The sequence below is a fragment of the Zootoca vivipara genome, chromosome 10, assembly GCF_965207765.1.
Source record: "Zootoca vivipara chromosome 10, rZooViv2.hap1.1, whole genome shotgun sequence".
Lineage (NCBI taxonomy): Eukaryota > Metazoa > Chordata > Lepidosauria > Squamata > Lacertidae > Zootoca > Zootoca vivipara.
The window spans coordinates 54,464,185-54,480,315 of NC_142593.1; the positions used below are offsets into that span (position 1 = coordinate 54,464,185).

General features: G+C 44.0%; 1 protein-coding gene across 2 annotated transcripts in view; it reads right to left on the minus strand.

Moving 5' to 3' along the window:
• Positions 1-11,203: 11,203 nt before the first annotated feature.
• ARK2C (arkadia (RNF111) C-terminal like ring finger ubiquitin ligase 2C) overlaps positions 11,204-16,131 on the minus strand; it is a 73,247-nt gene continuing 68,319 nt past the window's right edge. For both annotated transcript variants that reach the window (XM_035100848.3, XM_088652698.1), the window contains 3 exons: positions 14,671-14,766; positions 13,145-13,251; positions 11,204-11,509 (listed from right to left, as the gene is read on the minus strand). In XM_035100848.3, the coding sequence (XP_034956739.1) occupies positions 11,392-11,509; positions 13,145-13,251; positions 14,671-14,766 (321 nt within the window). In that variant the 3' untranslated portion in view covers positions 11,204-11,391. The remainder of the gene's footprint in view (positions 11,510-13,144; positions 13,252-14,670; positions 14,767-16,131) is intronic.

Sequence of the window (16,131 nt, forward strand, 5' to 3'; positions counted from 1 at the left end):
GTGGCTAACGTAAATGTCTTTTCCTCGTTGCTGTAAGTGCCTCTTCTCCATTTTCCCTATTGGCTCATGGTGGGAGCCACTGCCAGATTTATGTATAAGCTAAACAAGCTATAGCTTAGGGCCCCACTCTCTTGGGGGACCCCAAAAAGATTTAAAGGGAGGAAAACTGGATGTACATTTCCAAAATATAAGATAACAAAACAAATAAAATAAAACCTACATACAGCAAGTGTTTTGTTTTGTGTTGTGTAGTCTCCTAGGATGTAAGTCATGGGCCCCGCCTGCTCCCTAAAACAGCACTGGTTTGCTCATTTATATATATAGGGTGCCTACATTCTGCATATTTTGTTGTGTGCAAATGGCTTTAGATACCTATTAGGTCCATAAATTACCATATAGCATATATTCAACAACAACAACAAAACAGTGACAATTTGCTGCTGACAAAGGGCCCCATTACCTTCAGTCATAGTTGCCAAGTCTCCCATTTTCCCCAGGAAATCCCCATTTTTACAGCTGTTCCTAGCTGAAAAAACAGATTTTTTTGTTTCCCCCCCGGTTTATTCTGGCGCGGCGGCCATTTTGGAACTGGGTGGAGCATGCTCAGAAGCGACTTTTGATGCTGCTCTGCCCAGTTCCAAAATGGCTGCAGTGCGACTTCTGGCGCGGTGGCCATTTTGGAACAGGGCAAAGCAGCATCAAAAGTCACTTCTGAGCATGCTCCGCCCAGTTCCAAAATGGCGGCAGCGCTACTTCCGGTCTGCTATTTCCGGCCCGGTCCCTTATTTCTCTGACAGCAATTTGGCAGGTATGCCTTCAGTAGCTTAGGGCCTCATCAAACCTAAATATCGCCTTGATGGGGGCATACCAGCTCCATCTTGTGTTTCTATCTCTTTTTCTGCTCTTTTGGATGTTTGCAGTTATACCAGGCTCCCACAGCAGTCATTTTGCATCATGCCACATCCCAATGGCACCCATTTTGTGTCATGCCACAACTTCCCACAGCAGCCCTTTTGTAGTTGCCACCCCCAGCACTTTCTCAAAACTCCACTGACCTGAAAAGTTCATTCGGTTCCTTGTTCATTTGTTCCAGACTTTGCTGGAAGCGCCGAGACCCAGTGCTTTAACAAGCCCAGTTCCCACAATCCCAGTTCCCGCCTTTCCACCCAATCACGATGCCATCACGTATTCCAGGGAAGTAGTTAGCAATGCAATTCATTTTATTAGTTATAAATAAAGTACAAAAAAATCCACCAAAAGTGAATCTAAGCATTTACACAATTTCTAATGTCTCTTGGATTTTTACCCCCTCCCAAAAATGCACTATTGCTTTAATATTAATAATAAATATTTTTTCTAGCTTTCTCCTATAAAATAGTCTATGTAGCAAAATGTTGCACAGCACAACAGAACAGCAGTAGGAGTAAAAAAAAAAAGTGGATGATCCATTCACTTTCTGCTGCCATTAAGGGGAAAACTGTGTGATCGTGCTGCCCTGGTGGGGTTTTTTACAAAAACAAAGGTTCCCTTGTTGCCATAGCTGGTGCATGTTAGGAAAATCCTGGAGTGGTCAGCCATCAATAATCACAGTCGATTATTCCCTTATTAATGCCCGCCCTTACCATTCTACTCCAGTAAGGTTGCACCCATGTTGCATGTATGTACAAGTCAGCGCAAGGACCTGGAAGAGGGAATGGGATCCCACTTAAGACATGAAGCAAATTTTGCTTCCACGATTTATGATTCCACTTTCAGCAGACCCACCAACTGCCCCGGGAAAAAACCAGGGCACGAGGACAGGGCACGAGGGCAAAGCAGCCATTGGAGCACCTTGCTCTCATGAGATTTTGGGCCAAGATCTCTCCCCCTCCCCCCAAAAATACTGTTTTGTGGGTCTGTGATCTCACACAGCACCCCAAAATGTGCATTTTGGGGGGGCACCGTGCCTGAAAAAGCACTTTTCCAGCTCCGCGATCTCGCATGGGTCCAGTCACACTGGAGCGTACGAGGTTGGAATACACGTGGAAAGTGTTGTTGGTTATCTCTGAACATGCATGCGATGGCAGTTGTGAAGAGACCTTCTGGACTTACCATCCCGACACACACACCCCAAATGCAGGTACTGTGTATTAAACTATTGTTGTTGCTGCAAGGAATTTGCCTGCTAAAATATCGGGGACTAGGACATCTATCCAGCTGGGATGAAACACCTCTCCAAATGATTCTTTCCTTAAGATGCACCAGCCTGGGGTTTGCTTGTAATATTTGGGAGATTTGAGACTGGTTCGCACACGACCTCGGTGGGTGGGATGGGGATCCAGGAGCTCAGACACACCCTTTCCAACCACATGGCAAACCTTTAGTGGGCACTAGGGTGATGACTTTTTTCATTTTTTCTCTCTCAAAAATAATTTCCTGTAGCACAAATGGATGAACTTTTGCCTTTTAATGACTAAAATGAGGTATATTCCATTGAAATATTTAAAAAGGTTACGCACAAACTGTTTTTAATTTTTTTGTATGCCGTTTTACCATTTCATAAATTTGTATTAACAATTCTATATGTATTTCGTATCAAATTTGGACACAATGCCACATTCCACAATGGGGAATGTTCTTAGCAACATAGGGTATACAAATGTCACACCTGCGCAAGGTAAAAGCCCCTTTTTGGGACCTCAAAACTCAGCCAGCAGAACCTGCCGGGCATGCTGGGAAAAGAACCTACAGGAGAGGTAGCAAAACATCGTCCTCTAGCGGCGTCTATACTGTTACTGCAGCTAAAAAAAGCTTCCTTGTGTGTTTGATGACCCTATATAATGTTGTATATATGTGACTCTAAAGCTTGGGTTCAATTTTATATCTGCTTACAATGACTTCTAAAATGGTCAAAAAACTGATAAATAAAAGTTTCTAAATCATTTTGTGTGTGAGGTTTTTTTTTAATCAAATCTCTTTGAAAGTAAGATTTTATCTAATCTTTAATGAAAGCTCATCAAATCATGATACAGGGAAATGAGGTTGTAAAAAAGTCATCACCCTAGTGGGCACCCTAAGATCTTACATGAGTAAGCCTTGCTTGTGTGATATCCACACCCCTTTTATATAGCTGGTGGATCACACTGGCAAGGCCTAGTCAGGCCGGCAAGAATGCAAGCCAAGCAAGGATGAAACTAGAGCATAGTTTCCACAAAGGACTCTGCACATGGTGAGGGATGGGTGGTGCAGAAGCCCAAGGCTTGCTCTCTCTAGTGCCACAGCTCCCCATGGCCACCATCGTACGTGGATCAGCTCTCGTGGGCATCCTTTGTTTCTGCATAAATCCCCAAGGAAAGGAAGATCCCTTTTTTTTGGCATTTCATCCAAAGCTTTCGGAAAAGGGAGACATTCCTTCTGTTTGGTTTTTGAGGGTGGCAATTTTCCCTCAACACACACACACACACACAAAGGCAGGAGCGAGTGGATCATCACAATTTGATCATGAGTGCAAATAATATCCATATATATCTATATATTTATATATCTATATATGTTTTAAATGTGTGTATGTGTGTTTGTGTGTGCTAAAACACGGCCACTATATTGCAGATTTTCCACTATGTCACAGCATACAGAATCCAAGTTTTGCATTTAATTTTTTTTGTATGGAATGTCTCCAAGGTAACAGCACCACAAGTAATACAGTTTGTCATCACACACCCTGAATTTTTTTTTGTTTTTGTTTTTGAAACGATAAATGTGCCCCGCCCATTTTATCATTTATTTTTTTAAAATTATTATTCTTTGAAAGTACCGACGCATGCAAAGCATTCCATTCCCAGAAATTATGCCAAAAAAAATATTATGAGGTAATAGAGGAGCAATTAAAAAAATTAGTATTCATTTCTAAATAAATAAATTATAATTAAAAATGCAAAAGAACAAACAACCCAACTATAAAAATAATTAAATAAGAACCCACAATATCTACAAGTTAGTCATAAATTATGATTGTTAAATATAAGGCATTTAAACTCACAAAACCCTGTAAACTATCAATGTGTTTTTTGTGTGTGTGTTTCTAGAGATTTCTTTTTGAAAGATCATTCCATGTCCGCATTCACACAAGACGTTTAACTGCAAAGCCACTGAATATCATCTAATGCAGTTCTGGCGGTTCACATGCATTCACTTGTACAAGTCGCCGTCCCTCACCCACTCACTCCAAATAATAATAATAATAATAATATTTTTTTAAAAAAAAAAAACCAATGAGGGTTGGGTGATTTGCTTCACCATTTTTTTTTAAAAAAACCTGTGCTTATTATTCATTAGGCAAATAATATAATATATATATATGTACGCATGTATGTATATATATTAATACTTTCGCATAGGCTTTTAAGCACTTGGATTGAAAGCTCTTGCTTCCTCCCACGAAGAATGGTTGCTTTTCAGACAGGGCTAAAAAGAGCCCCTTTCCCTCCCCATTAAAAATATTTCCCAAGTAAGAGTTTGGCTTTGTCAAGGTCTAAGCACTTTCTGCAAGACACAAAGGGTCAAACTAGGTGCGACATCAAATGCATCTAACTGCAGGTTTTGAAGAATGCAAATAGCATCAGTTGGGGGGGTGTTGCTGCTAATTACTGGGATTGCAGCTGGCAGAGGGCGTTGAACCCTTAGGAAAACCTCTCCTCTGAAGGTGGCATTTGCTTTGAGGGAGGGAATCTCCCCCTCTTCATTGGTACCAAATGCCACAGTAATTCCCATTCCATTCTTGCTGTGATTTTAATAAAGTCCCATAAGTTTTGTAGGCCCCAGAATAAGATGGGCTAGCACGTCTCCATAGCTGTCCCATAAGAGGCAGGAGCAAGGGAGACCCCCAACTGGGGTGGTGGGTGCCTTCTTCCTTAGGAACAGGAAATCCAAGGAGGATTTGGAATCAACACTTGCCACTTTCAAACCAATGGGTCCCACGAAGAAAAGAAAACAAGAACAAAGATGGCGGCTCTCCTTCTCGGTAGACCACTTAATAAGACCTCTGTCCTGGGAGGCGGCAACCCAGCCAAATAGTGATGCTGGAGCAGCTACATTCTGGAACAAGTTTAACCAGGATCATTGCAGATAGCACAGCGCAAATGAAGAACTAGGGTCCCCTGAGGTCAATTCTTCTTCCTGTGCTTAGCAGTTTAAAAAGGGAGCAGTGGGTGCCATTTCTGAGTGGAAGCACCCTGTACATGAAAATAGGCCAACTCTTTTGGAAAGAATCAGGATGAAAGTTTTCAGCTTGTAAATAGATTCTGAAGCTCAATCCCAGCATAGCCAGTCATGGAAACAGCTGTTGGTTGCCCATCTATGTAAGTCAAGAATCTCTGGAAGAAACCCATGTTGCAAGCTGCCCCTTTGGTTGAAGTTTGGCCAACTTTTCCCTGTACATTTGCTTAGAACTTGACACAACCAAAACCCCTGTCCCATTACCAATATCCCATATCACTCTTGTTTTTGATTGCTATTATTAATTACTATGATTATTAAATGCTATTAACAGTATAATCTGCTGCTGCTGGAAGTAAGCCCAAGCCATATTGTTGGGCAATGTTTTCTATTTGTTTGTTTGTTTGTTTTTAAGTCCCAAGGCACTCAACTCTTCTTGACTTTGGGCTTCAACCCTAAAGTTTAGCAAAGCAAATTGGAAGGCGGCTAGTGATTTCTAGCGCCACCTTCCAGCAAAAGTAAGCGACCCTTGGATTTTTTCCTTGCAAAGAGGGCTTTTAATTGTTTCAAAAGAAAATTAATGGATGCCTGTTCTTCCCTCAGAAGACAAGAAAGATCATGTGAAGTGAATCTTTCCAAACTTGCCTCCTCCCATTGCCACTGCGCTCTCTCTTCCTCTGTTCAAAGCAAAACAAGACGGTGACATATGAGGAATCATAGGGTTGTATCCAATGTCATGCCAGCAGGGTTCCTCTGCGCAACAAGAATTTCATTTCCTCATCTCCCTGTGTGTCCCTGCAAATGCTTCAGAGGGTCCCCCAATCCTCCAGAGCTGTTTTTGAGGGCACAAAGGGAGAGGTTCTAGTTTTGTTTTGTGCACAGAAGTTCCTGGAACCGGCAGAGTTGCATCACTGAACACAGCCTGTTCATTACAGCAGATGTGTTTGGTTAAGAAAACCATTCATAGAATCATAGAAGGGACCCAAAGGCTCATCTAGTTCAACAGCCTGCAATGCATTCTCACTCCTCGCATCTTGGGATCAACTCTGTTTTCCAGAACGGACAATGCTGTTTTTGGTCAAAGTTTTGTGGCACACTATGGGCTGCATGCAACTAAATTCTACTCAGAGAAGAAGACCTGTTAGAATAATATAATTATGGAGTCATCTAGTTCAACCCCCTGAAATGCAGGAACCTTTTTGCCCAATGTGGGGCTTGAACCCACAGCCCTGAGATTAAGATTCTTACGCTCTACCGACTAAGCTATTTAGCTTCCTAAGTGAGTCCTGTCGAGTAACATCAATGGGTCGGCTCTGAGTAGGGCTAGCATTGGCTAAAACCCAATGCCAGTTCTATTCAAAACAGATCCATTTACATTAATGGACGTGACTAACTCAGATCTACTCCTTTCAGCAGGAGTAGAACTTGGGTTGGATGCAGGTGTCAATCCCAGATTAGTAGAACCAAATGAATGGGCTCTCTGGAACAGGGTCCAAGTCTGGCTTGCTCTGCTGGTTTATGCCTCAGTTCCTTCCCCTCTGGGTTCTGTTGAGGGAGCACTTCTGGGTCTTGCTAGGCAACTGCAATGAGCTTCTTCTCTAAATAGCATGGCCAGACAGAAGTAGTAAAGAGGCTGGAACTCAGCAGTGGGCAGCCATGAGCTTGGGGACTCATGTCAGCCAATCACTGTCTCTGAATCCAATGCAAGAGATTTCCTCATTTGTTCCAATGGGGAAAGAAGCTAAGGTAGACAGAAAGTGTGCTCAAATATTACATCCCACTGCCTCAGCCTTTCCAAGGAAAGGAGGAAGAACCCATGATGGAGAAGAGTTTCCATGCTCACATTTATACTTTCCATTCATCCTTTGTCCCTGCTTGGCATTTTGGGCTGAGGGTTGGAGGAATGCTAATAAAACGATATATATAAAAGAGAGAATGTGAAGTTTTGCTGGGAAATAGTAGTTCTACAAGACCCTTAAAAAAAAACCCCAACCCTGTCAGGAACAAATACCAGCAATAAAACCTGAGGGATTAAACACAATTTGGCAGTTACCTGCAAGCCATTCTTAGCCATTGGCTGAGCTCCTGTGAGGTCACAGAATAAGTTAGAATAAACTGGTCAAAAAAGGCACCAGCGCATAGGAGCTGAAGACAGAAGAGGCAATGTGTGGTTGTTACGAAGGGATGGGGGCAAAATGGCAAGAAGGTCTGAACTGAGAACAAATATTTCTGCAAACATTTGTGGGACCCCCACTTGTACTGAAGTCCTTTTGGTAATAGAAAAATGTGCAGGGTGTGGGGAGCTTGTTATTTTTCCTTTGTTGCCTCAGAGTATTAAAAATGTATAAAGGCAAGTGGGATAATGCTTGTTTCTTTTGATCCTCCAGAGGACTGCCAGGCAAAAGACTGAGAGAGGGTGAGCCTTCGCTTAAATCACTGCCTCTTGTGACAAAGGGATTGAAATATTTATTATTGCAAAAATTGTACTCTTGAACTGAACTTTACATTTTCAGGGGAGAGCGTGATTATCATTGTTGTTTTTAGGTTGTCACCAAGCAAAATTGGTTTAATCACCATGTGAGTTTTAGACAACTTAATCAATTCATTCATCATTGCAAGCTGCTCAGGATTCCAATCTCTCTGTTTCCACCCACTCACAGTTAGAAAGCATCCCAAGCTTTTTCTTTTTCTTTTTGGAGGTGGGGTGTTTCATTAATATATATATTTCATTCATATATATATATATTCATATATTTGCCCCCCAAAAGCAAATTCAGGACCTCCCTGCCTACTGACAATCAAATGGCTGCCATGTTGTTTTTAAAAGAGGCAGAAAATGGTTCCATTGCTCCAAAAGGGAGAGTATCAAATTAATTTCATTCATATAAATATATTTGTACTTTTGCAAACTGGTCCAGGGGGCTGTTTTCATCCTGAATGAATTGGGCATCTAGCAAGCCTTTTAAAACACTGATGCTTCTGGCCAGGCAGGAAGAAAAGATCACTCTATAGCTAGCTTTATCTGTAAAGGTCAGCGGATGAGAAAAATGCAACGTAGTAAAAATAGCACACAAAAATGAGCTTATGAACTGGGCCATCAGCCTCTCTCACTTCTGAACCCTCAAGTAAGCCGCCTGATTCAAAGGACCAGTTTTCATAATGTTGTTTTTGCATTTTTAAAAATAATAATAAAGAAACTATATTGAAATTGATGCTTTTGAATTATGGTGCTGGAGGAGACTCTTGAGAGTCCCATAGACTGCAAGAAGATCAAACCTATCCATTCTGAAGGAAATCAGCCCCGAGTGCTCACTGGAAGGACAGATCCTGAAGCCGAGGCTCCAATACTTTGGCCACCTCATGAGAAGAGAAGACTCCCTGGAAAAGACCCTGATGTTGGGAAAGATGGAGGGCACAAGGAGAAGGGGACGACAGAGGACGAGATGGTTGGACAATGTTCTCGAAGCTATGAACATGAGTTTGACCAAACTGTGGGAGGCAGTAGAAGACAGGAGTGCCTGGCGTGCTATGGTCCATGGGGTCACGAAGAGTCGGACACGACTAAACGACTAAACACCAACAACAATATTGAAATGTGTGTGTTTTTATGGTTTTCACTTGTTTTGTATGCTTTGTGCTATACAGCCCATCCTGGGTTCAGGCCTAAAATAGAAGGACATAAAATACCTATGATGGTCACCGCTCAAGGAGCCGCCAGGAACCACTGTCATGAGTGTATGGGCCAAGGACTCTCCTACAAAGAATATTGAACAAGCACGCAAAAGTAATTTTACCAGGGGGGCATGGCCTTCTGTTTTAGACCAGTTTGAGACCAGTTTAAATATACAGGTTAAAAACCAGCCGAATGTTTGCAGTATGTTGGGCTGTGGGGCAGGGGTGCCAACTTGAATAAAATACTTTGCGGGCCCAGGACAGCCCCATGCAGCATAATCGGTCACATGAAGCGGTGCACGCACACCATTTGAATGGGAATGCCCATCAACTTTGTGGAAGCCTAGCCCCCATGGCCCCTAAGTGTTGGCTTCTCTGCTGTGTGGTGAAAGTTTTGTAAAGGAAGCTGTCATTCCACTGGTCAGCTGCTTGGTGAGGAAAAGAGATCGGGAATGGCTGAATTTGTCCTGACCCTCATTCCTCTTCCTGAACAGCAGATTGCACATATCATTCCCCGTTCTGCTAAGGATGTGGAACACTCCTTCAGTAGACATTGCCCAACTTAGCTACATTACGTGCATATTACGCAGTTGACAGCCTGAAAACCAGTTTCAGGACATAATAACTACATATGCGCACACATTTGCCTCCCAAGATCAGAGCATCATTCTAATGTTTCCCATGAACCTGAAATGTTGTTTTGTGTTCAGAATATTCCATGTATCAAAAGACTTTCACCATGTAAATTTGGGCTGAAGTTTTCCCCTCCCCTTTTACTTAATTTGCAGCCATAAGGCTCTTTTGGAAGAACACAGCCAAGAGTCAGCCACTTGAAAAATAAGCATTGCAGGGTTTGTCTTGAGTGCTAAAACCTCTCTAAACACACACACACACACACACACACACACACACACACACACACACACACAGAGTAGACAGCGCAAAGATCTGGAAGAAAAGTGGAAGATTTCGCTCAGTCAGCCCCTGCCGTTCCTTCAGTTTCTGGGATCCTGAGAGAGCGAGGTGGGGGATTATTTCTGGAAGAGTTCTATGGGATTTGATGAGAAACTTCCCATGTTGTTTTTGTGCAAGAATTTAAGGTAGAACAGGCAAGATGTGGTCTTTAGGCCCCGTTCTCCATGCTTTGGAGAGCAGGGCTTGTGCTTATTGTGTTGCCAAGAGACGGCAGAATCTGTTTCCTGTGGCCTTTCAGACTCACCCCGACCAGTTACCAAAGACAGTGTATTCTACTAGCAAAACTAGGAGCTTAAACCACCTATCCAACTCATGCACAAGACCAGATGAAGATCGCTTCCTCCTCCCAGTCACAAGATATAGAGCCAAAAAGAGCCCTCCAGGGTTAAAAGTCACCTTGTCACTGCCCCCCCCAAGCAAATTCAGGACCTCCCTGCCTACTGACAATCAAATGGCTGCCATGTTGTTTTTAAAAGAGGCAGAAAATGGTCCCATTGCTCCAAAAGGGAGAGTGTCAAATTAATAACACCTCATATGTCTTTTTCTGAAGGAGAAAGAGGCTAAGCCTGTGGTTTGTGGAGAGATGTTCTAATCCTTCCTTGGGAGACCCATCATTCAGATCCGGTAGACGGAAGCAAAATTCATCCTGGGCTTGTGCCCTGAGCATCATGTCCAGCACCAGCAGATAAACAGGAAGACAGTTTCCCGCTCTTTCCTCCAACCCCCAACCCCAAATTTCCTTCCAATTTCCACTTTCCCTCATTTTCTTTAATTTCCTACCTCACCGCAAACTTTTCCCGACTCAAATGCTGCTAAACAGGATTCCTCCCCCCCTGTTTTCACCCAGGCAAGAAAAGAACTTTACTCTTGTGTCATTGTGTCCCCCCACCTCCCCATCCCCAATAATGTTTCAGCCAGGCACCAAAGTAAGGAACCTTATGGAAAAACGAAACGAAATCAAGAACCCCAATGTGATGTTTGGTGCAGATTAGGTTAATAGCAACATATCCACCACAAGATGACAGGGCATCAAAAGACGACATTTCTTTAAGCGCACATGCTCCGGAAGCCATCCATAGAAATAGCTAAAGAACCCCTAATGTGTTTCTACTTATTCAAGAGGTATATTATATACAATCCTTTTGAGAAGCAGGATTGAGAGGCCATAACTAGGAACATTATGTACCGTCCTTTCCCACAGCTAACTCTTCCCGCCGGCTTTCTAGCTGCGCATCCCATGCTTCGCAGTCAACAAAGTGGCATGGATCTCCTCCTACCTCTAGATATTATAAACCACCAACTCTTCTTCTTCATCATCATCATCTTTTCTGTCTTCCTCATTTTCGTCTTCCTCTTCTTCTTCTTTTTAAAAATTAATTATTATTATTTTAAAATAATCTGCGAATGTGCTTGCAGGCTTTCTTCACACACACACACAAAATCAAATGGCTCAGAAAGGCAAAACTTTTGCTGCAAAGGGGCTTTGACGCCCCAGGAAGGACCAAGAAAAGGAAAGGAAAAGAGGACACATCCCCAGAGCTGGCTCTCCTCTCAGCTGTCAGACCCAAGCTGTGTTTCAATGTCCACTCGGCAGATGGGGCATTTCTTGCTGGTCGCGAGCCACTGGTCCACACACACTTGGTGAAACAGATGCATACAAGGTAAACGCCTGGAAGACAGAAGGTCAGGCTCTTTGTTATCTGGGCAAGAGGTCGAGACTCAGCCTGGCACCATCATGCAAGACCTTTGTGCAACGGCTGGGACCTCAGCACAACGGCTGATGCCTGCCCTGAGCTCCTCCTTAAAGGTAAAGGTAAAGGACCCCCGGATGGGTTAAGTCCAGTCAAAGGCGACTATGGGGTTGTGGCGCTCATCTCTCTTTCAGGCCAAGGGAGCTGGTGTTTGTCCACAGACAGCTTTCTGGGTCATGTGGCCAGCAGGACTAAACCGCTTCTGTTGCAACAGAACACCATGACGGAAACCAGAGCACATGGAAACACTGTTTAGCTTCCCGCCACAGTGGTACCTATTTATCTACTTGCACTGTCGTGCTTTTGAACTGCTAGGTTGGCAGGAGCTGGGACAGAAATAAACAGTAAATTGCAAGAACTCGGGCCAAAAGAAAAATGGATTTCAAATATATCTTCACACGGTTTTATTTGTGTGATGAAGAGTTCAAATAGGAATCAATCCCAGTATAGTAGGCAAACAAAAATAAATTCCAGTAAAAATCAGGACAAGGCCCTGTTTCGACAATTCTTCGTCAGCAAAGGTTCACAGGTCAGAGTGTACCAAGTCTGTTTGAAGGCAAACAGGGCCTTGTCCTGATTTTTACTGGAATTTACAGGAATATGCAACTGTCCCATACGGGGATCGAACCTGCAACCTTGGCGTTAAAAGCACCACACTCAAATCAACTGAACTACCCAGGTGTGAATTCTGAGCTGAGCAACTTGAGGTGTCTTGCCATTTCGTTCTTCATTCCCTAGGTCTCACGTGATCTCTGCTTTGCCATCCCTCATTTTGAACATGATTGGAGCTCAGCCTGACTGTAAGCAGGAGGAGACCGGGATAATAATACTAAAAAAAAGAGGGTGACTGTGGCTGTGTCAAAGAGTGCCTCAGGGCACACACAGGATTCTCTATGCAAAAAAGTTTAGGCAGTGCTTTTTTCGGGGGGGGGGATGCAGGGGTACGCATACCCCTAAACATTTTCTGAATCTAAGTTTGGCCTCATTAAGGGGCAGTATTTCAATATGAATAGGAAAATGAGAGTACCCCTAAACATTTTTTTAAGAAAAAAACCCCCACTGAGTTTAGAAAGGGATGTTGGTGATACCCAGTTATCAGATAGCATGGTTGCCATTTTAGCTGCGTGCCACATGATCTGGCTGAGCATTTGCATTTTTGAAATGTTATGGTGCTAGTCCTCATGGAGAAATACCAATTAAGAATCTTTTTTTAAAATAACCAAAAAACGGGAGGTATCAGTGCAGCATCCTTTATGCTCAACAGCAATTAGTGGGTGGTTTAGGGGAGAGAGAAGCACTGGGGTGCTACTAAGGCCTTAGACAACCCCATCAGCAGCCCTAGTTACAAACCTCTGGCTGTTTAGTTCATGAGGACTGACGTCTTGATTTGCTCAGAGGCAATATCTATCTGTGTGGTGGAGGGGGAGTTTGCCATAGAAGCACAGACCAGCAAACAAAGAATGAAAGTGATGAAACTTTGAGGTGGAGCGAGGTGGATGGAGAAGGAACATAAGAAAGATTTCACTCAGAATCCCTTTGGAGAATAGTTATACCTCACATCCTCTCCGTCTTCGAGCATCGAGAGACAGATGGTGCATTTCTCATCGGTGTCCGACTCCTCCCCATCTTCCTTTACTGCTTTGATTTCCTGCGGTCTCCTCTGTCGAGAAGGTCAAGGAAAGATCACAGCATTACACAAGATGGCCGCCTAAAGGACTTAAGGATCGGGTGGGGATTTAGATGGCAAAGAGCTTAACCCAGGCCTCCCCAACCTGTGGCCCTCCAGATGTTTTGGCCTACAACTCCCATGATCCCTAGCTAACAGGACCAGTGGTCAGGGATGGTGGGAATTGTAGTCCAAAACATCTGGAGGGCCGAAGGTTGGGGGTGCCTGGCTTCACCAGTGCCCTCACTGGGCACATTCAGTTTAGGGAAACCTGCCCTGTTGAAAACTCTACGGATGCCGAATCTAGTTAGCACTCCGCCTGTCTCAGTGGGAAAGAGAGGTTGATGGATGTGTGTGTGGCAACCTCTCACCTGGAGCGAAGAGTTTTAAGGTCACACACAGGTAACATGTCAAACGCATCACTGGTTCTCTTGGAAGCTGAGGCCTCCATTAAGACTCATTGCTCATAACAAAAGACCAGCCAATGCAGGAGTTTATGTGAATAAAGTGGTACCTCGACTTACGAAGGCGATCCGTTCCGCGGCGCTCTTCGTAAGTCGAAACCTTCGGTTGTTGAAGTGTCCATTTTGTGCATGCGCGAAGCGTGAGTTTGCGCTTCTGCGCATGCGCTGACTGCGTGTGCGGCGAAAAGACTTCCAGGTTTGCTGACTTAGTAAGTCGAAACCCTCGGAAGTTGAGGCATTCGGATGTCGAGGTACTACTGTACTTAAAATAAATAATTACTACCACCACCACTACTACTACCACCACTACCACTACTACTACTACTACTACTATTCCTTTCCAAGCAGCCCAGATTTGATATGAACCCGCAGAACAAATAAATGAGGCAGAAAAATACATTTTAGTCTCTTTGCTTCAGAATATTAGAATTCAGAGTCATTCAGCGTGAAACCGTTTGGCAGTACTTGTTTTTACACGCATACAATTAATGTATGGCATTTATTACCACAAGATGTGGTAGCCACTGATATTAGGCAAATTCATAGAGGGCAAAGATTGTGTTGCATCCACATCTGTTCATTCATTCTTAAAATTAAAAGTTAAAGGCTTGTTGATTGTCTTAAAAAAAACAACTCAATTTTTGAAGATGCCCTGCATGGGAAAAACATCCTGGTTGTATCTGCCTACGATTTGTCAAGCTTAATCCAGTGATGGCAAGGAGGCTGTTATGCCTGCAAATTTCGTCCATAGCTGCCAAGTTATCCCTTTTTTTAAGGGATTTTCCCTTACGCTGAATAGGCTTCCTCACGAGAAAAGGGAAAACTTGGCAGCTATGATTTCGTCTACTTTTGCAATTAAAAAAGTTGTAGCCAGCGTCAGCCTTGCCTCCAATAATGGTCAGTGCCTAGTGTCAATTCTGGTAGGTTGAGATCTTCTTCCAACTCTTACCTTCTTGTATTTGTGTGGGAAAGTGAACCGTTCAATGGTGTTCTGGACGGCCCCCCTGTTCACACTACCCAGCCTGTCTTCCAGTTGCAAAAGCTCCTGAAAAGAGGGAGGAACGAGCAAGGAATGAACAGGAGACCTTTCAAATAGCCACCTATTAGCCATCTGAGATGGCAGACCAAGAGTCCTCATCTCTCCTCCCCTTCTCTGTCCCTTACTGGTCCAAAGAAGGTTTTCCTTTAATCAGGTTTATTTTTAAAGTCACAGGAAATAAAATAAAAAAAATTCCTTCAGTAGCACCTTAAAGACCAACTAAGTTTTTATTTTGGTATGAGCTTTCGTGTGCATGCACACTTCTTCAGATACACACTTCTTCAGCATGCACACGAAAGCTCATACCAAAATAAAAACTTAGTTGGTCTTTAAGGTGCTACTGAAGGAATTTTTTTTATTTTACTTCGATCCAGACCAACACGGCTACCTACCTGTAACCAGGAAATAAAATGACTTTCAAAAGGAGAATATACAGGAAGTTTGACTGATATGAAGTCAAGCAATTGGTCTTAACTCACTCAGTATTTTTTGAATCAGGGCTGTGTGTGTGTGTGTGTGTGTGTGTGTGTGTGTAATACTGACTGCTCTTCTAGATCCCTTGCTGTCATACTGTGATGCCAAAAAGGTTTTATTGCCTCAAAGCCCCTCCAAATATTTCTCTCCCCCCTGTACCTCCCGCTCTCTCTATATTCTTGACTGACCCTGTGATACTGTAAGGGAGGGGCTCTCCAAACTCCCCCTCAAATTGCCCATTTAATTTTTCGAACTTTTCAAAAACCAAACTTAATAACAAATTACTACACTATCAAAATAGTGTGGGATAGCTGGCTGCCATGCCTTTGGGAAGGCAGCTGTTAAGAGTGGCAGTTCTTCCCATGCCAACTTTTATACTTGGATCATACCCTCTTTGGCATTCGACCCCAAAAAAAACCAAACCAGGAGAGATAAGCCAAGAACAAACATGAGCTTCTGCCTGTGGCGTGTTTTGAGCGAGCAAATCACAAGTGCTGGTTTGCACCAGGCGCGGTGCTAGGGCTTTTTGCGCCCTAAGCAAAACACTTTCTGGCGCCCCCCTGGGCACATGCGTCATGACGCACGCACGCCGCTGTTGCCCCTGCGTCCCCTCCATTGGTGGGAGGAGCGCGGGCCTGTGGAGGGGACGCTTTGAGCTCCTCAGCGGCGGCGCTCTCCTCTGAACAGCTGAAAGGCGGGCGAGGCGGCCCCAGGCTCACGCTCCCCCTGCGCGCCTCCGGAGCTTCACGCCCGGAGCGCGAGCTTGGGGCCGCCTCGCCGCACCTCTCAGCTGTTCAATTGAGGTGGCCCCAGGCTGCCGCTCCCTGCACGAAGCTCCGGAGGTACACGGGGATCGCTGGGAGCGTGAGCCTGGGGGCGGGGCTGCCTTCTCCCGCT